The following is an 18,612-nucleotide window of genomic DNA, read 5'->3' on the forward strand; positions in this document are numbered from 1 at the left end:
GCCAGAGGTCTAGGGTTTGGACCCTTGGGAGTTTTGAAGGGAAGGCGGGGAGGGCACTGGAATGAGACCCAACAGCCCTGGGTCCTTGTCCCAGTTCAGTCATCCCCTTCGTGAAGCTGGGCTGATCCCTTCCTTCTTGTGGCCTCCATGTCTCCATCTGTGTGATGGGCACTTCTACCCTGCTCTCATCAGTCCCTTGTAACTCCAACAGCCAGTCCCCAGGGCTCTGCAGAGGTAGGACTGAGCGTCACCATGGCCGGGCCTGACCCAGCTCCCAGCCCCTTTGGGCTGGAGATGCTGAAGGGCTGAAGGTGCTGGGGTGAAGGGCAGAGGCTCAGGGAGATGAACAGAACTGCCCTCAGATCCTAGCTCTGCTGTTTATTTGACGTGGGCCCTCAGTTTCCTCATTTATAAAATCAGGATGGTGTTGGCAACCCCATAGTCTTGTTCTGAGGCTTACTCAGCATCCTGATAATTTTGCTGGTAGGTTGAGTTTTTAGCAGAGGGAAGGCCTGGCTCCTGGTAATCAATGAATGATCTGTCTTGCTCCTGGACCAGTGAGGCTTGTGCCAGGCTGATGTGGGCTGACGTAGGCCCTGGAGCAGGGGTCTTTTGGTGAAGAAAAAAGGTCATTGTGTCTGACCTTGGCCTTAACACTGAGGCCTTAGCCGATGATTGGGCATCTCCTGTGGAACAAACCAGTCTGTCCTTCCTCCCTCCAATGAAGTCTGACCCTGCCCGGTGACCTCAGGACTGAGTCAAGAGTCCCTCCCTCTTCTGCCCCTGTCGTGGGCTTTCTGACTGGGAGGCCAAGCAGCTGGGCCAAGAGCCCCTGTAACACCCTCCTGTGTCTCAAGAGTGGAGGTCTTCCTCTCCTGTCCAGTCTGGTACCTCCCCACTAATGCCCACTGCCTCACCTCAGCCACCCCAGACTTGGGGCTGCCCAGTGTGCCGATCTGGAGTTCGTTAGCTTCTGGAAAAAACAGCAACATAGAAATACCACCCACCCACTTCCCAAAGCCTGAGAGGAATGAATGAACAAATCCTGGGCGGCCCAGCCCCTCCCCCTCCCCATACTCCCACCCAGGGCCCATCACTCCACCTAAAACCACAGTAGTGGCCTTTTCTCTGATCATAACAGTAGTTTGGAAACCTTGGGGAAGTTCAAAAAATAAAATTAAAATGCCCTCACATTCCACCTAGAACAGCTCCTGCTAACAGGATGGCAAAGAGTTGTTGGGCACTTACTGAGTACCCAGGAAATGCTTCTGTTACGCCCAAATTACAGATAGGAAATGTAAGGCCTGGGCATGGGTGTAAACCCCGTCTGCCTTAGGTGGGGGTTCCCCCAGGAGTTGCTAGCCTAGCCCTGGGGCCCCTCACTGTGCTCCTGGCACATGGCAGGCATCTCTCTGGATCTGTTGGGCGACTGTATCTGAAGGGGCCCGGACTGCTGGAAACGCTCCCTGCCTCCAGTGAGCTGAGCCTTGGGCATAATTCCCCAGACGGTTCTGTCTTTTCCGCCTGCCTTCCTCACCCAGCCTTTCCCCTTAGAACCTCTCCCCACCAGCCTCAGGAGCCTGCGGTGCTCACCCCTCCCCGGCTCCCGGGAAGTCGGGACCAAGCAGCTACTCCCCGTGCAATGGCCCAGAAAACACGGCTTGACTCAAGGCCAAGGCTTCTGAGGGCTGCAGTGTCCCCACACTCACTCCAGAAACACTCTGTCCCTTCGCTGCCATTCAGAAAGCATCATTTCAGGGAAGGCCAGTGGCCGGTTGTCAGAAGCTGCAGCCAGAATGGCCCCATCAGCTGCTGAGCAGGGCTGGCGAGAAGGGTGGGCATGCAGGGCTGCTGTGACCACCGGCCTCCAGTGCCAGCCGACCTGATCTGAGACCCGACATCTTGGGCCTGGGGGTGGGGAACGGGAACTACAGCTTCTCTCCCCCTCATTCTGAAGACCCAGGCCCCCACTTTCCAGCCCCTTCCCCTTTCTAAGATCCCCCTTATCTTCTCCCCTCCTCTGAGCTGCAGGCAGATCCCGAAGCTGCCTTCCATAATCCTCTCAAGACCTAGAGAGTCTCAGAGGATCAGAGCTGGAGAGGCAGAGGCCGAGGGGGACAGACAACCTTCTTCTGAGGCCCCTTCTACCTTTGGAATGCAAAACCACTCAGGGCCTATCTGTAGGCCCAGTCCCACCCTGTGGCCCACCTCACCCAGACCAGGGCGCTTTCTAATCCTTGGTTGAGGCCCAGACAGGGGCAGACATTGGCCAGAGGTCACAGTTAATGGTGGCACCTAGGAGACTGGGACTCAAGTGTCCCCCTGCCTGCCCAGACACGACACTCCTAGAACACATCTTCTGGGCACCTGGTAAACAGCCAGCTGGGAGTGCTTTCTGGAAAGAAACTGGAAGGGAGCAGTTAAAAACCAGGGAGGAGATCAGAAATGGCTAATCCTGGATTAGCTGTGGGGATGGACCCAGGGTGTGGGGCTGAGGCAGAGGCCAGGGCGGCCCTATCCAAGGACAGAAGTGAGATGATGCGGGGGTGGGGGAGGGGCTGGGGCCCGGGATTGGCTTATCTCTGGGCAGGGAAGGGTTAAGTCCTCCGCCTCCCAGGCTCCGGCCACTCTCCCCTCCTGACCTTTCTCCTCTCCAGCATTGGGCACAGAACCCAGAGCCAGCAGAGCACCCTGCCTCGTCCTCATGGCCTGCCTGAGCCCCTCACAGCTTCAGAAGGTAGGGGCCTGCTGGGTGGGGACCCAGAAGGTCAGGTAAAGTGGGGAGGCCCTCCAGAGTTGGAGTAGTCCCCAGGAACTCAAATCCACCCCCTTACATTTTTCAGAAGAGGAAACTGGAGTGGTCAGTTCCCAATAACGACCCCTAACTAACGCACATGCAACCAGGGGTGTCCAGGCCACGGGACCTGGGGTGGGGTGAGAATGTGTATGTGCCAGAAATCAGGATAAAACACAGGATCTTGTCACCCAGGGACAGGGCAAGGGGATCTGGTAAGGGGTGGATGAGAAGATGCACCCACCCCACCCCACCTCTGACACACCCCTAGCCAGGGGTAGGTGGCTGGGGAACCACGTGTTCAAACTCTAAAGGCTAACCCGTGGGAATGAGACCGAAGGAGACTTCAAAAACATGACCCTTGTTTGTTCCTGATGGCAAGGGAAAAATGCAAAAAAAAAAAAAAAAAAAAAAAAAAAAAACCAAAACAAAAACCAGAAAAGCACAAAAAAGAACATTTAAAACCACCTATAAATTCCAATGCTGAGACTTCATATTTTGGCTTACAGCCCTTGAATCTCTAAAGATCCATCAAAGTAACTGCCCTAATTGAGTGCTTGCCATGTTTTACAAAAGAGGCACTACTGTGCACCCCATCTGATAGTCTGAGAGGGCCAGAGAGGGCCAGAGAGGGGAAAGCAACTATGAAAGTTCCCACAAATTAGGGTATTAATATACATTTGGCTTTAGGGAAAAAAACTCACACTATATCTGGAACACACCCCCACGTCAGTAAATATTTTCCTATCAGCGGTGGTGCGTTCCAGGTAGATACACCGTACTTCGTTGACTTGTGGTAAGTTCACCTGGTTTGTTTGATGTACGTCTCCTTCCGTAGACTGCGAGTTCTGGGAGGCAGGCATTATGGCTGGCTTCTCATTACTGATTCTCCAGCTCCTAAAACCATGTCTGATGCATGGTAGATGCTGTCAATATTAGTTGAGTAAATGAATGAGATTGTATTCCCATGTGACCCAAGCCCACTGGAGGGTAAAGGTGGGGACACCTCCCCTTCTCCTTCTCCTTTCTTTCATTCAAGCAGCCAACACCGATTGTTCTTCACTGGGTGCTAGACCCCATGGCCAGGGAGGGGGACAGAACAATGAACAGGACACTTGGTCCTGCCTTCACACAGCTTCAGGTTTGGGGAGGGGTCAAATCAGTCTTCATAAAGAATGTCTGAGGGCAGGGGGAAGCCAAAGTCTCTTTCCTGCCTACAGTTCCAGGAGGATGGATTCCTGGTGTTGGAAGGATTCTTGTCTGCAGACGAGTGTATGGCCATGCAACAGAGGATCGGTGAGATAGTGGCCGATATGGATGTCCCTCTCCACTGCCGCACGGAATTTTCCACCCAGGAAGAGGAGCAGCTGCGAGCCCAGGTGGGTGTCTAGAGCAGTATGGATGGGACTTTGGTCTTTGATGAGCTCAGTCCCCAGCCAGAGCAGCAGCCTGGAAAGGTAGGGTCCCAAGGCCCACGGGCTCATTCTGGTAACGAATCAGATCCCTTCCATGTGTCTTCCATGTGTCTTCTCTGCATATTTCCTTCACTCCCTGCTATGAATGTATAAGGCCAGAGTTACTGCCCCCATTTGACAAGTGGGATAAATGAAGCTCAGCTCATTTGCCCCAAACTACACAGTTAGGGACTAACAGAGCCAATATTTGAACCCAGATCCGCCTGATACAAATTTCATGGTGTTACTGCTCTGCTGAATTTCCTTAGAAGGCCTCTTGCCACAAAGGGCCTCTGTGTCCAGCAACCCAGAATGAGCCAAGTGATTCTAAGGGGCCCACCTGGGTCATCCCTCAGTGAGACAAGGAACTCTGCTTCTTTTCCCCAGTGACCTAGTACGACTCAGTACAGTTTGAGACGGGTAAATTGAGACCCAGGGGCTCTCCCACACAGTTCTCTTAACCCTTCATAGTCTGAATTTATGAGCCTGCCTGCGACTGGGCCCCCAAGCCAAAACTGTGGTCCAGGCTCAAAAATGGGATTCACTCAAACTCATGGCAAGGAGCTTCTGCCCTCTGGTGGGCATGATGGGAATTACAGTGATTGGAAGGCAACCCAGAGGATGGGGACTTCAGAAGGAAAAAGGGTTACAGAAAGATTGTTTGCTCCAAACAGTCGGTTTCATTTGGCTGCATTGGTATTCAGTAAATATTCACTACTAAATATTCACTACTGATACGGTGAAAGACTTTGAAATGCGTATTAAAATTTTAAAAAATCAGTGGGTGTCCTGTCTAGCTCTCCTTTCCAGCTTTCCTGCACCTTTCATTGTCTTTGAGTGAGTTGACAGCTTTGTAAGTCACATAGAACTGATAATAACTCACATGATACTTGTCTATAGAAATGACTATTAACTGGGTCAGGTAGAATGCAATTATTGCCTTTGTGGCTAGATCAGTTTTGCACTGATCTGTAAATTCATTTCACTGTTTCTTATTACCTGTATTTGTGTGGTTCTTAGAATTCTTCTTTGGACCTGCTGCTGGTTCCCTTGTGAATTACCAAGTTAACTAACGTCTTTGACATGCATATAGCATCATTGTCTTTGATATTATTATCAATTCTGCATCCCAGACTTGTTTCCCTCACTCTGATCCTAGTGCAGAGGAGCTAAGAATGTTGGAAAAAAAAAAAAAAAAACCTTTCAGTTTTCAGTGGGAAGGGCTTTGAAAGGGCCAGGTGGGTCTCTGAGTTGAGCCATGTAGGCACCCGTGACAGCAGTTGTGCACAAATTAGGGATGTCACCACAAAGGAAGAAACATATATGTGGTGATCAAGGGTGGCTGAAGCCACAAGGAAAACCTGGGGCATCTTCTGGAGCATCATTTCCATACGGTGCTAAGAAATTTAAAGCATGATGTTAAAATTAACAAGGAGAAGTTATGCAGGAAAAAGGAGAAGATTAGCAATAGCTTATATTTATCGAGCATTTAGCCATGCCCTCTCTGTGTGTTTGTCTCTGGCAGCAGTAGTAATAATAATATTATGATATTACTATAATAATAAAAAGCAGATACACACATGACAGCATATTCCAAGCACTGGTCTAGTGCTTTTTTTTTTTTTTTCCTTTTTTGGGGGGGCGGGAGGGATCATTTATTTATCTATTTCAGTGGAGGAACTGGGGACTGAACCCAGGACCTCATGCATGCTAAGCACCCACTCTATCACTGGGCTATACCCTGCCCCCTGTTCTAGCACTTTATATGTACCAACACATAATCCCTACAATCTCACCCTATGAGACAGATGCCATTAATAACCTGTATATTTTATGAGGAAACTAAGCCCAGAGAGGTTTAGTGATATGGTTGTGGTCATAACCAGTCAGGGGCAGAGCTGGGATTTGAACCCAAGTATTCTAGCTTCAGGGTCTGTGTTCTCAGTCGTTATAAGGTTCAGCCTCTACCTGAAGCCTCCAACAGCCCGGGGGAGGTGAGTTCTATTATTATTTCCCCTTTTACAGATGAGGAAACAGAGGCTACCTGGGATCCAGGCCTGTTTGATCTAATACCTGTCACTCTTGCCCTGTTGAGCAGGAGTCGGGTGCCTTGTTAAGAGGTCTCCTAGAAATTCCATGCTTGTAGGTTCCAGCTGTGCTTCCAGGCACTTGGAGTTCCCGTTCACCATTTGTGCGGCAGTGGACAAGTTTGAGAAGCACCAGTGGAGTCTGCAGCTTTGGGGTTGGGGGGGGCACCTGAATCCTCTTCCCTCTCAGCCAGATCCACCTCTGCTCCCATCATGCTCTCTCAGTCCCTCTGATGTTCTCTCTCCACAGGGCAGCACAGACTATTTCTTGAGCAGTGGTGACAAGATTCGATTCTTCTTTGAGAAAGGTGTCTTTGATAAGAAAGGTTTGGAGCTGGAGCCCTAGAGGTGGGGGTGGCTAGACTTGGGTCTCTGTCCCCTGGGGCTGGGGGGTGGGCACTGAGACCAGCTGCCTTTACTGGTCTGCATCCTTGTGCCACAGGAAACTTCCTGGTCCCTCCGGAGAAATCCATCAACAAAATTGGCCATGGTAAGCAGAGGCTTGGGGGAAACTGAGGTCTGAAGAGTTTAAGGGCCTTACTCCAAAGTGCACAGTAAGTTTGTGGCCCAGCAAATGGCATTTCTGCATCTTATGATGCTAATTGCATGATTCTGCCACCATGGCACTGGGAACAGGAGTCCCCCTGAGCCCCCCACGCAGATGGGTGTGTGCAGACCCCTCAGCTCTCTACTGCCTGGCCTGGGGATGACTCAGGCACCAGGCACGTGGGGCTTCTGGGTCTCACTGCTTCCTGGAGCCTCCTTAAGGAGCACCTAACATGTTGACATGGACCTGTTCTGAGACCCCCAAAACCAATCTACAAAAACCTCTCTTTTTTTTTTTTCAGGATTATGTATTATCATTTATTTTATAGTTGCTTTTTAAACTTGAAGTTATATCATGGTAGCTTTGTTTTTGACAAATTGTGGTAAGATACAGATAAAATTTTTCATTGAAACCATTTTGAAGTGTACCGTTCAGTGGCAGGAAATAACGTTTGACCCTCACTTTTTGTAATAACAACAGTAGTAAACAGTGACTGCTCCGTGCCTGGCCCTGGGCTGCGGCTGCATGTCCATTCGCCCATGGGGTAATTGGAAGCCCAGGAGGCAGGGCCAGCCTTTTAGACCTGTTGTATGTGGAAGGGACTAAGGCTTATGGGACAGAAATGGGTGCTCAACGTGGCACAGAGTAAGCGGCAGTACCAAGCCTGCCACCTTGGAGTCCTTTGTCCCTTGAGGGGCAGGCAGTCAGGGCCAGAAGGACAGTAAAAAGGTCATGAGTGGGATGAAGGCCTCTGTGGGGCCCCTTCCTTGATTATAAACTAGCAGAAAGCTTAATGCACATAAAATCGGTGAGAATATCAAAGTGCGGCCTGACCTGGGTGCCCAGGCCTAGGCGTGGGAGGGACGCATGGGGTCTGGGGACTGGCTCATCAGTCCCCCTCTGTCCTGCAGCTCTGCATGCCCATGACCCTGTCTTCAGGTGTGTCACACACTCCCCCAAGGTGCAGGTGAGCAGAGGTGTCGGTGAGGGTGGGTGGCTGGGCCAGATATGAATGCGGGTGGGCCGGCAGTGTGACCTCTGCCTCCTTCCAGGCCTTGGCCAGAAGTCTGGGCCTCCAGATGCCGGTGGTGGTACAGAGTATGTATATCTTTAAGGTGAGCTCCCCATCCTCCCCAGGCCTTGGTTTACCCTCTGTAAAATGGGCACAGTGCTTATACCAAGCCTCTCCTTACATCGGCCACAAGCTGCTTCCCTGAAGAATTTTTAAGTTGGTTGGATAACATGTAAAATTGGTCCCCTCTGATGAGGGTGCTGGGCACTTAACTCAGGTTAAAATTTGGTGGCAGAAAGGAAGGGGATCCCAGGGCTGCCTCCTCCCTTAACTGGCTATTGAAATGCTCTGCTCCCAACTTTCAAGGGCCAGCTCAGTGCCACCTCCTTCAAGAAGCCTTCCAGCTCCCTTGGGAAGAGAGGACCAATCCCTGACCTTGGAGCCCAGAGGCCTAACTGCTGGCCTGCGCCCCAGGCTCTCCTGCCACCCCTCACTTCTGTCTTGCATTCTTGCGAGGCATACGTGTGCTCAGACTGGAAGCATCCCCAGGCAGGGTGGTTTTCCGCTTTGCAGCCCTCCTGGGCCCAGCACACAGTAGGTGCTGGATAGCTAGGTGCTGAGCTGGAATCCTTGGAGGGAAACACCCGTGGCCGGGGAATAGCACCCCGCTCAGATGACTCAGAGCAGCCCCTGTGCCTCCTGCTGTCCCCAGCCGCACCCAGCCCTTCTCTCTCTCTTGCAGCAACCTCACTTTGGGGGCGAAGGTGAGCCAAGAAGCAGGCTGGGGGGCCCAGCAAAGGCCTGGTGGGAGATCTGGGACTTCAGCGATTGTCAGGTCTTCAGGGGGAGGGATGGCACTTGCTGTGATGTCCAGGGGTGAGAGCCTGGGCTGGGGAGGGGGGAGAAGCCACGCCACTTTCTGTGCCTTCCCAAGTGGATTGGGAGGGCATCCTGGAGCCCTTGAAACAGTGGTTGACCCTGGCAGCAAAGCCTAGTTGGTTAAAAATACAGATTCCTGGGCCCCATTCCCGAGCTCTTGAGTCAGGAGGGTGGCAAGGGGCTGGGAATCTGTATTTTAACAAGTTCCCTAGGGGACTGATTCAGCATAGAAGTTGCTTATCTAATTACAAACCCCACAGGATACACAGACACCCTTTCCAGCCTCCCCCGTGGGTGATGATCCATCTCTCTCCAGTACCTCCAGGGACAGAGGGCTCACCCGCTGCAGGCAGCTCTTTCTTTCCTTGCATGAGCATACATCAGCCCCCTTGTGAGGTCCCCTCCTCCCTGCCATTCAGCCTGAGGACAGTCTCCTGGAGGGGTGACCGTCCCCTGCCTGAGCCTTCTCTGTTCAGTTCAGCACCCCCATTTCCTCCAGCCATTCCTCCTCCAAATGCTTCCCCCAAATTAGGACACCTTCATCTGGACACTGTCTGGAGTGTCAAAGCTCCTCTTAAAGTTTGGGGCTCAGAAACACATAGTTCCTAAACACATAGGAACCAGGCGAGATCAGCACCCTCTTTTGTCATTACAGACTAAGGTGCTCTGTTCAGCGGTCCTCCACCTTGCCTGGGCCCCAGCATCATGCAGGGGATGTTTACAGTGTAGGTGCTCAGTCAGTGCCCCTCCTCCCTTCACACCCAACTTTCCAGTCTTACACCGCTGGTGGCGCACACTGCATCATCTGGTGGCTGGAGGTGCTGTCCCTGGTTAAGGACAGTGGCTTTAGTTACGTGGCTGGAATTAAACACTAGCAGCTGCTTTTTAGCCAGAATTCCTACACTGGGCCCTGTACGAAGCACTTTTCGTAAACCGTCTCATGGAATCCTCCAGCAACCCCACAAGGTTAGATCATCACGGGGGCTACTTTGTGGTTTAGGAAATTGAAGCTTTGAGAGGTGAAATCTCTTGCCCAGAATCTCTGGGCCAGGAAGTGGTGAAATTCTAACTGATCACAGGAGGCTGGGCCTGGAGGGTCCTGAGAGGACTGAGGAGGGAATAGAAAAGGCCAAGGTGAGGTGGGACTGGGGTCCTCATGCCCAGGTGGGCCTGCTGCAGTCACCCCTCACCAGGACGCCTCCTTCCTGTACACGGAGCCCCTGGGCCGGGTGCTGGGTGTGTGGATTGCGTTGGAGGATGCCACACTGGAGAACGGCTGCCTCTGGTTCATCCCTGGCTCCCACACTGGTGAGGACATCTGTTTCTCCCTGCCCACTCGTCCCCCATGCCTCATGGGGGAGGGACCCGGCGGGGGATAAAAAGGGAGGCTAAAAGCCCCATCTTGGCCTGCAGGGGGAGTGTCTAGAAGGATGGTCCGGGCCCCTGCTGGCTCAGAGCCTGGCACCAGCTTCCTTGGGTCCGAGCCAGCCCGGGATAACAGCCTCTTTGTGCCCACACCAGCGCGGAGAGGTAGGTGGGGCACAGAGGGCGCAGAGGAGGGCCCAGAGGCCATGGCCGGGGCTCTGTGCTTGCTCTGACCACCCAGTTCACCTGAGAGTTGTAAAGTCAGAGTGAGAGAAGGTCGGGTTGGTTGGGCACTGGGAAGACTGAAAGCTGTGTGATGAACAGCAGGGTCTCCCAGATCAGGCTGGAATCCAGATGCTGCTACTTCCGGACTGTCTCTTTGGGCAAATTTAATATTTTGGGGGTTTTTTTGGGGGGAGGGTTGGTAATTAGGTCATTTATTTAACTTTGTCTTTTTATGGAGGTACTAGGGATTAAACCCAGGACCTCATGCATGCTAAGCATGCACTCTACCACTGAGCTATACCCTCCCCTCGTCTTGGGGCGAATGACTGAGACTTCCTGAGCCTCCGTTTCCCCAGACATAAAGTGGGGAAGCCAGAGAGATGACAAGGAAGGTGGTGCACAAGTGCTCACAAATGCTGGCTGTCAGCACTCCCTTACTTTTTAAAAAGGGAGACTGAGCCCTAACTCCAAGTTCATGGGTGAGGCCCCAGCTGGCTGGCACGGGACAGAGAGCTTCTGCCTGGTTCTGCAAATACCATGGAAGGGGATGCCCTTGCTTAGCCTTGCTAAGGGCACAGGCCACAGCAGAAGGGACTTGATCCCAGGGGAACCTACATCCAACAGCATAAGCCTCTCATGCTGGGGCAGGCTGCAGGCCCAAGCTTCCAGGGATGGGAATGCGGATGAATAGGCCACAGCACTGCTTGAGGGAGGAGGGTGCCCACCATGTCCCTTCCTGCCCTGAGTGCTCTCCTGACCTTCTGCGTCCCCACCAGGGGCCCTCGTCCTAATCCATGGCGAAGTGGTGCACAAGAGTGAGCAGAATTTCTCCGACCGCTCGCGCCAGGCCTATACTTTCCACATCATGGAGACCGCCGGCACCGTCTGGAGCCCGGAGAATTGGTAGGTGGCAGGGTGTGTGTTTGTTCCAGACAGTCTCCCGAAGAAGTCCTGGAGGCTGGGAGCAGTGCTACCGGCACCTCAAGGCATCTCCCCATCCTCTGCAGGCTCCAGCCGACAGCCGAGCTGCCCTTTCCCCCGCTGTACACCTGAAGGCCCTCTCAGGGCCGGGATGCTGTCCCCTCCTCGGGGAAGCTGTGGGCTGCCAACACCAGCGCCTCACCTGACCACCCGGCTGCAGCCGGGAAGCCGCATCTCCCCTCCTGGGCTTTCCTTCTGCCAGTGTCTGTGCAGACAGGCAGGCACGAGGTGGCTGCCAGGCAGCAGGAGTCCGGGCGGGGTGCCTTTCCTGCGATCTCTGTCTCTGCCTCCCCCTGCCCCAACATGACTTCCCCCTCGAGGCGGCCTCTCAGCCATGAAAGGGTTCTGGCTGCTTCTCTGCCGGCTTCTTACCCTCCTCTCCTCTCAGATGAAACTCGTGCTTATTACAGCATGAGACACTGAATAAAAATGCCTTCGGAACGCAGCGTCTTGACCCTCCTTTCCCAAGCAGCCTTGCACTCGAGAGTCCGGCTGCAAATCATCCCAGATGCCCCAGCCCTGCCTGGTGAGGTCTGCATCATGTTACTAATAGTCAGTAACGTTAGTAGGCATTCATGGTGCTAAGAGTGTTACATACTTTATCTCACTGGATCCTCACACCTTTGAGGTAGGTGCTCTTACCTTCTGTGCTTACAGATGAAGAAGCTGGCACAGGAAGGTTAAGTGACTTGCCCAAGTCACACAGCTGCCCAGGTGTTCAGAGGTCAGCCGGATCCCAAGCCTGTGCTTCCAAACTCTACGCTCCCAGTCCTCCTTTCCTGGGTGTGTGTGTGTGCAGGGGGGAAGGAGACCAGGGCCTGGAATCCATTCTTAGATTCTGCTCTGGCTCTGTGACCAACTCGCTTTCCCACTTCAGGCCAGGCCCTTCTCTCTTGGCTCGTTTTGCCACCTCTATGATCAGGGGGCTGGATGAGGACCTGTACAGGTCCCTCCTGCTGGGGCATGCTGGGCAGGCACCCAGACCTGCAGGAACAACTACCAAATCCAAAACCTGCTGAGCTGGCGTTCGACCCAGAAGTTGCAAACTGGGGGCCACCAGCCGATTTCACAGTGCAGAAGTGTTCTGTCTGGGCCTCAGCATTAACAACAAAAAAAACTTTTTAAAATTGGGAGATTTCACTTAATGATCCAGGTTTCTAAGCTTCCTCGAAGGAGCAGGTCAATGGCCCGGACCTGTGGTCTACCCTAGGCGACGACTGACTGGAGCTGCCTCCTTAGAGGCCGTTGTGCTCTCGGCTTCCCTTCCCCACCCTCTTTCATTGCGTTACCTGCCTGGCCTCAGCAGCCTTATAAATTTCTGACCCTGATATCCAGCCCCCACTGTATATGTGGACAAACCAAGGCCACCCGGGGAGTCAGTGAGGCAAAGTCTGTCCTCTTCCCTAACATGCTGCTACCTCCTACAGCAAGCAGTAGTGGGGAGCCGGAGCAAAGAGAAGGGTTTGTTCAGTCTCCTTTGGGCCCAAAAGGAATGTCCTAGTACTGTCTTTGGAGGGGAATGGCTTGGCAGTGATGCCCAGGCAGAAGCACAGGCTCCCTGGAGCTTAGCTCCTGGCTTCTGCTTTGGTGGGCCAAAGTTCTCATCTCTTCCTCCTAGGCCCCTCCCTGTCAGGCTGGCCTTTAGAAACCTGCTGTGCTGTCTTCTCGCTGATGGGAGATGTCCATCCATTCAGTGAAGGTCTACTGAGTTCCTGCTATGTGCCAGGCAGGCTGTGCTGGCACTGGGGGCTGTGGTGGGGAACCAGGCAGACCTGGACTCCATCCTCCCAGAGAGCAAGGCTGGAGCATGGGTCCTTCCCTGCCGGAGAGCGATTCTGAACTCTCAGTAAACTTCACTGGCCCCCCTGGCTCTAATTTCTTAGAAGCCACAGGAGAGATAAACACAGGTGTGTACGTGACTGGAGTGTGACAAGTCTCAGGAGGGAGCCCTTGACAAGAGCCCTGTGCTGTCTGGCCTGTAAATCAGCACCACTCAGCCAGGCAGCAGAGACCGTGAGGCAGGGTAGGGGTTGGCTGAAACAGGTAGTCAGCCCAGGGTGGGATCCTCTTTCTCCAGCCCTTCCAGGGATGCCCCAAGCCCATCCCACCTCTCCCCTTCAGCTCTTCCTAGCCCAAACGGGAGAAACCACACACACCTGGCTATTTTCATCTTGGATTCTTCTCCAAATGAAATCAGGGGAGTAAGATCATTCTGGTCTCCAAGTACAACCCACATAACCCTTTGGCTTGCTTGGCTCTTTGCTGAGATGACAACTGGCCTTGGGTAACAATGACACTTTCCCTTACTGACTGCTCATTATGTGCAGGCCCTGGGCTGGAAATTTCACACATGTTATCTTATCAGATCCTCACAGTACCCTGTGAGGTGTAGGCTCTTACTATTCCCATCTTGCAGACAGTAGAATTGAGGGCAGAGTGATTACACAACTCACACAGTTAAGAAGTGGTACAGCCAAAGATTCTGACCAGATGAGTCTGACACCAAAACCTGAAGCGTTAACCACTATGCCCTACTGCCTCCATTGTCCACTCCAGACCCTTGAGGACGGCAAGGTGAGGGGGGCCCTGCAGCACACTCAAGCTTTTTGAACTGTTGCACTATCCTTTAAGCCTTTTTGCTTTTTAAGTATCAGCAAAACTAAAACCAGGAGAGCTTTGATTTTTATTTTAAATCCTATTCAACTGAAAAAATTAAATCTGCTTCTCAGTCCTTGGCTCTTCCTGCCTAAGTGGCTGGCTGCTGTGGGGACCATTCATCCTCCCCATGTTCCTGTTTCCTCCATTGCTGCTGCACAGCAGCTAGGCCATAAGCAATATCAGGAGGTAGAGAGGCAAAAGGAGATTGTCTATCTGCGTAGTGTAGGCTTCCAGGAGTGACACGGTGCTGATGGACCCCAAAATCCAAGCATAACTGTAGTTTAGGTCCACTCCACTGTCAAAGATTAAGATCAGAGCTACAGAAATGATCTGGGCAAATATAGATGTCATGGTCCCCTCAAAAGTCTTTTTGGTTCCAGGCCAGCGAATCTCCCCCATGGTGCTGCCAAATATGGAGGCCACAGTGTCACCTACACCAACAGCCAGGACACCTGCATAGGGGACTAGAGCCCTCGCTCCCCCTAAGCTACCGTTTTGTGTGCAGGGTCTGGGGACTAGCCAAATGGGAAGAGACATGCCTAGAAGCAGGTAGATGTGGGTCAGGATGAGTGGTCCACTGTCTCGTTCATCCAGGAAGAGGGACAGGAGGCTCCGCAGAGTGTGGCCCAGGGGCTTGATGCGGAAGTAGCGCACATACTCCAGAAAGATGAAGACTGCTAGACATACGGTGGCGGCCACGTAGAGCAGTGGCCGGTCAAAGATGATACCTGGAATGTAGGTGGCTACTACAATGAAGTGGAAATACTTCCGTGCAATGGTAGGGGCTTGGTGCTTCTTGGAGTCAGAAGATGACCGCTTGGCATTCTGGTATAGCACCACCAGACAGGCCAAGGTGGCCAGCAGAGACCAGTAGGCTAGGAGGTAGACTCGGGTCTCTGTCTGGAAGAGGAACTGAAAAAGCCAGAGCAGGGGGTTCCTGCGGATGAGCCGGTGCAGCCAGGGCAGGACCACGCCAAGGCCCAGCACACAGGTCATGAGGTGGAAGAAGATGGAGGAGGCCCAGGTGCCTGAGTCCATAAAAACAAAGAGGGTGCTGAAGAAGATGCCCATGAGCACCATCCCTACCAGTACGACCAGCAGGAAAAAGTCCACCGGGTCCCCCTGGCTTTCCACCACAGTCAGAGAGCGTTTGATGAGCTGGTTGAGCATGAAGCTGATGCCACCCAATACCAGCAGTGCCTCTCCAGGGGTGAAGCAGCGGGGCAGCAGATACAGCAGGATCATGTTGAGGTAGACGAAGATCAGCAGGACCTCCAGGACCTCGATCACCTCACCTACACTCAGTGAGTGCTTCATGATATAAATGATGACACCTCCAGCCAAGCCTGAGATGACACAGGTGTTGGTGGGTACTGGGCGAGTGATGCCCAGTGCCAGTACTGATGAGAAAAGAGCCACTGCCATGCCAGTGGCCGCCACCACAATTCCAAAGCGCTCAAAGTATGGGTTCCCCGCAGTCTGGCAGCGCTCCTTCATCACCAGCCCGAGCAACGGCATGACCACTGAGGCGGGCAGTAGGCCACTGTTTGCCGACGTTCGGAACTGGAAAACAGCGCTTCCCTGCTGTAGCAGCCGGTCCCATTTGTATTGGACGTAGAAGGCCTGCACTGCGAGGGCCACAGCGCACCACGAGTAGCGATCCCACACGGCTGCGTGGATGCTCAGCACCACTACGAACACCACTGCTGCCTCTGCCAGCACCGACCCGCTTAGAGGAGCCCCGGACCCAGGGGCCGGCGGAGCGCACTCTCGAGTCATCTCTCTAGACCTGGGACCGCGGGAAACCGGGGTGACAAGGGACGCTTTGGACTCTCGGCCGCTTAAGCCCCGCCAGGCAGACAGCGGTAGCTTCACCCAGCCAGGACCTCTCTCCGTTCTCCAGTTGCGAGAACTCTCTGCCGCCTGGGAGCTTCCCACCTACGGCGCAGACGTCTGCCCTCGGCCGTCTGCCTCACTGCCTCCGCCGCCCTCGCCCGGGTTTCCTCACCTCTCTGGGCATCGCCATTTTAACCCCGCCCCGCCTTCACGTGACGAGAAGCCCCTTCCACGCCCTGGAGGCGCGTGGTCACGTGGGCGTGGCGTCTGGGGGCGGGGCTGGGGCGCGCGCGCGCGCGAAGATGGCGGCGGCCGCCGATGATCCGTGTGTGAGGTGCGGAGCGGGCCGACTCGGCGGGGGTGGTTGTGAAGCGGCGGGTCCAAGCAGAGCTGAAGCTGGGCGGGAGTTAGGGGCGTGATGTGGCGGCGGTGGCCGGGCGAAGGCCGGCTAGATGGACAGGCGCCGGGACAGGAGGCAGTTACGTCCAAACGGTCCCCGCGCGCGGAGATCTGAGGCGACTTGTCCGAGAAGGGGGACGGTGCCTCACCCCTTCTCTCGGCGCCGGCCTCCCGTCTCTTCACCCAGTCCCTTTCCTTTCCTCCCCTCTCCCCTCGGGGCGTCCCCCGGCGCCCCCCCACTCCCACCCCGCGCTTCCTGTCCGGCGCGACGGGGCGCCTCGCGGTCGCCCGGGGGAGCCCCCACCGCGTCCCCGCTGCAGCCTCCGGTGCCGGGTCCGGCGGCGCTCCCCAGGTTCCGTCATGTGCTCTCGTTGGGAGGCCTGTTTCGGGCGTCGCCGAGCCACCTCCCGGCAATTTCTGCCCTCTTTTTCGCCGCTCAGTCTTTCATTCATCCATCTATTCATTTTTTCACGCCCTGATTTCGTTAGCCGACATTCTGGGTACGGTACTGGGCTTTGGGGACGGGAAGATAAAATATTAGAAAGAAAGAGACAGTTCTTACTTCGACAGTGCGTACTGGCGCCAGACACTGGCGACGCGCTTTCTTTCCTGTGCGTTATCTCATTGACTCCCACAACTCCCTCCGTGAGGCACCTTGAATTGTGCAGATGACTCACAAACCCAACTCAGACCTGGCTGAGGGGTAAAGTGAGGATTCAGCCAGAAGTGTGTCCGACTCCGAAGCTTAAACCAGATCACCATGCACTCCATCGTTCATTTAAAAGCTCGAAGTGTCGTCCCTTTTCCCTACCACCCTCCTGCCTCCCCTTCCCTGTCACTTGTACCCTGTGCCAGCAGTGTTTCCCCACTTTTTTGTTTTGTCCAATACTGTAGCCTCAGCACCCAGAAGAGCACATAACAGGCTCTCAGTCAATATTTATTACAGGTATCGTCCATGTTCTCTGATACCACTTGCCTTCACCTCTCTGCTCAAGTGAGATTTTCTGCTTTGGCATTTCCACTGAACTACTTCTGAAGCTTGTGAGGACCAGTTTGCTTTTCCTCCTTTGCTGTTTCGTGTTAGCTCTTATATGGAGCAGCATTGTGGCCACTGTGCCCTCCTTTTCTTAGGCTTATCTTATAGTCATTGCGGAACTCTGATAAAGTTCCTCTCCTGCAGGGTAAGACGTTCTTTAATGAAAGAGGACAAGGGAAAGAAAACTACTAATTTGCCTGAAAGATTCTTTCTTCATCCTGGGGAAACTACCAAACTCATACCTGAAGATGGAAGAAATGGCACTAGGAGTTCTAGGCTCTGCTTTGCTCATAGACTATTTTAGGAGTTTGCTTTCTTTCTTTTCTTTTCTTTCTTTTTTTTTCCTTTTCTTTCTTTTTGTGCTGGAAGGCACGTTGTAACGATTGAGATTATACTGAACAGTAGCCTTCTGTTTGAACTGTCTAGAGGTTTGGACTAAGAGAAAACTTTCCCTGATGCCTGCTGATTTGCAGATGACAACAGGCAGGTCACTTTATCATTTGAGTCTGTTTCTCCAAATGTGAGTCTTTTTCAGAGTGGTATTGAGGTGGCTCTGAAACATGTAAGAAGGTGTATGTTAATATGGACTGGCACTAAGGGGAAAAAAAGACAAAATATGAGTTGGCACTAGTTAAAAATGCAATAATACTCAACTCAGGGTTTTGGGAAACTCACTGAAGGTTTGGCGGAAAGGTTGAATATTGGCATTTTGGGGGGTATCTGTTGTGTTCTTCAGTTAATATGTGCTTAAAAACAACTGTGGTTTGAAAAACTTGCTGCTTAGCTTAAATCTCAGTTCTCACTAAAGAGGTGTGCTTCATCGGGATTCACAGCATCCATGGGCAGTGGCCTCTTTTATTCATGATTTCCATGTCAAATATTCTGTGTTTCTCAGAAGAACTATATCAGAGTTGGTTGGCTGTGTCTCAGGCTTTCTATCAAAAGGACTCAATTGTTAAGACAATTATTTCTGACCTCCTGGTAGCTTTTATCCAAAGGTTTCCAACCACATGGATCTCTCTAAGGAAGATAATTTCCAGTTTCCATTAACAGCTCTTTTAGGAATGGAGTTCCTTGTCTGCTACAACATTGGACTGGAAGTCAATAATTTTTTTTTATCTTCACTTTTGAGGAAAATTATTCAATTTCTGTGCCTTAGTTTCTCCCCAAAACACTTAGTTCAAATTATGTATTGTGCAGATAAATGGGAGACACTAGCACTTACATCATTTCTTGAAAATATGTGTGAAAGATGTTACCCTGAGGCTTGAGTTGGACATCACAGTTCCAGCCATGTCTGTTGTGTCTTGAGAATCAGCTGCTCAAACCTCAGGTCTCA

The 18,612-nt window shown here is 52.8% G+C and overlaps 3 protein-coding genes across 7 annotated transcripts in view; 2 read left to right on the forward strand and 1 right to left on the reverse strand.

Moving 5' to 3' along the window:
- The first annotated feature begins 2,595 nt into the window (after positions 1-2,595).
- Positions 2,596-11,785, forward strand: PHYHD1 (phytanoyl-CoA dioxygenase domain containing 1). Of its 5 annotated transcripts, none has more exons than XR_006723395.2 (11): positions 2,596-2,737; positions 4,015-4,173; positions 6,586-6,661; positions 6,778-6,825; positions 7,794-7,849; positions 7,935-7,997; positions 8,637-8,729; positions 9,953-10,081; positions 10,187-10,303; positions 11,140-11,266; positions 11,371-11,785. XR_006723395.2 is itself a non-coding variant. In XM_010951231.3 (11 exons), exons 1-11 carry the CDS (start codon positions 2,705-2,707, stop codon positions 11,414-11,416), a joined length of 876 nt encoding a protein of 291 aa, XP_010949533.1. In that variant the 5' UTR covers positions 2,596-2,704; the 3' UTR covers positions 11,417-11,785. The 5 variants fall into 5 exon arrangements, 2 of the variants coding, with proteins under 2 accessions (XP_010949533.1, XP_074218469.1); XM_010951231.3 differs by having other exon boundaries at positions 8,637-8,658; XR_012506569.1 differs by lacking the exon at positions 10,187-10,303 and having other exon boundaries at positions 8,637-8,770.
- Positions 11,786-14,008: 2,223 nt separating this feature from the next.
- DOLK (dolichol kinase) lies at positions 14,009-16,073 on the reverse strand. The gene has a single exon (XM_010951234.3). The coding sequence runs from the start codon at positions 15,779-15,781 to the stop codon at positions 14,165-14,167; it is 1,617 nt and encodes a 538-aa protein (XP_010949536.1). The 5' UTR covers positions 15,782-16,073; the 3' UTR covers positions 14,009-14,164.
- A 7-nt stretch (positions 16,074-16,080) lies between these two features.
- The window catches only part of NUP188 (nucleoporin 188), a 41,980-nt gene continuing 39,448 nt past the window's right edge, over positions 16,081-18,612 (forward strand). The window contains exon 1 of the mRNA XM_074362356.1: positions 16,081-16,172. Coding sequence (XP_074218457.1) covers positions 16,141-16,172 — 32 coding nt within the window. The 5' untranslated portion in view covers positions 16,081-16,140. The remainder of the gene's footprint in view (positions 16,173-18,612) is intronic.

Source organism: Camelus bactrianus, chromosome 4 (assembly GCF_048773025.1).
Source record: "Camelus bactrianus isolate YW-2024 breed Bactrian camel chromosome 4, ASM4877302v1, whole genome shotgun sequence".
Classification (NCBI taxonomy): Eukaryota; Metazoa; Chordata; class Mammalia; order Artiodactyla; family Camelidae; genus Camelus; species Camelus bactrianus.

What these genes read in the sequence shown, in the direction of transcription:
- DOLK (XM_010951234.3), bottom strand. Translation starts at nt 15,781, where the DNA reads ATGACTCGAGAGTGCGCTCCGCCGGCCCCTGGGTCCGGGGCTCCTCTA.
- PHYHD1 (XM_010951231.3), top strand. Translation starts at nt 2,705, where the DNA reads ATGGCCTGCCTGAGCCCCTCACAGCTTCAGAAG. An exon ending in AGGAGCAGCTGCGAGCCCAG is followed by an intron (nt 4,174 to 6,585) that starts GTGGGTGTCTAG and finishes CTCTCTCCACAG; the next exon opens with GGCAGCACAGACTATTTCTT. An exon ending in GCCCACACCAGCGCGGAGAG is followed by an intron (nt 10,304 to 11,139) that starts GTAGGTGGGGCA and finishes CGTCCCCACCAG; the next exon opens with GGGCCCTCGTCCTAATCCAT.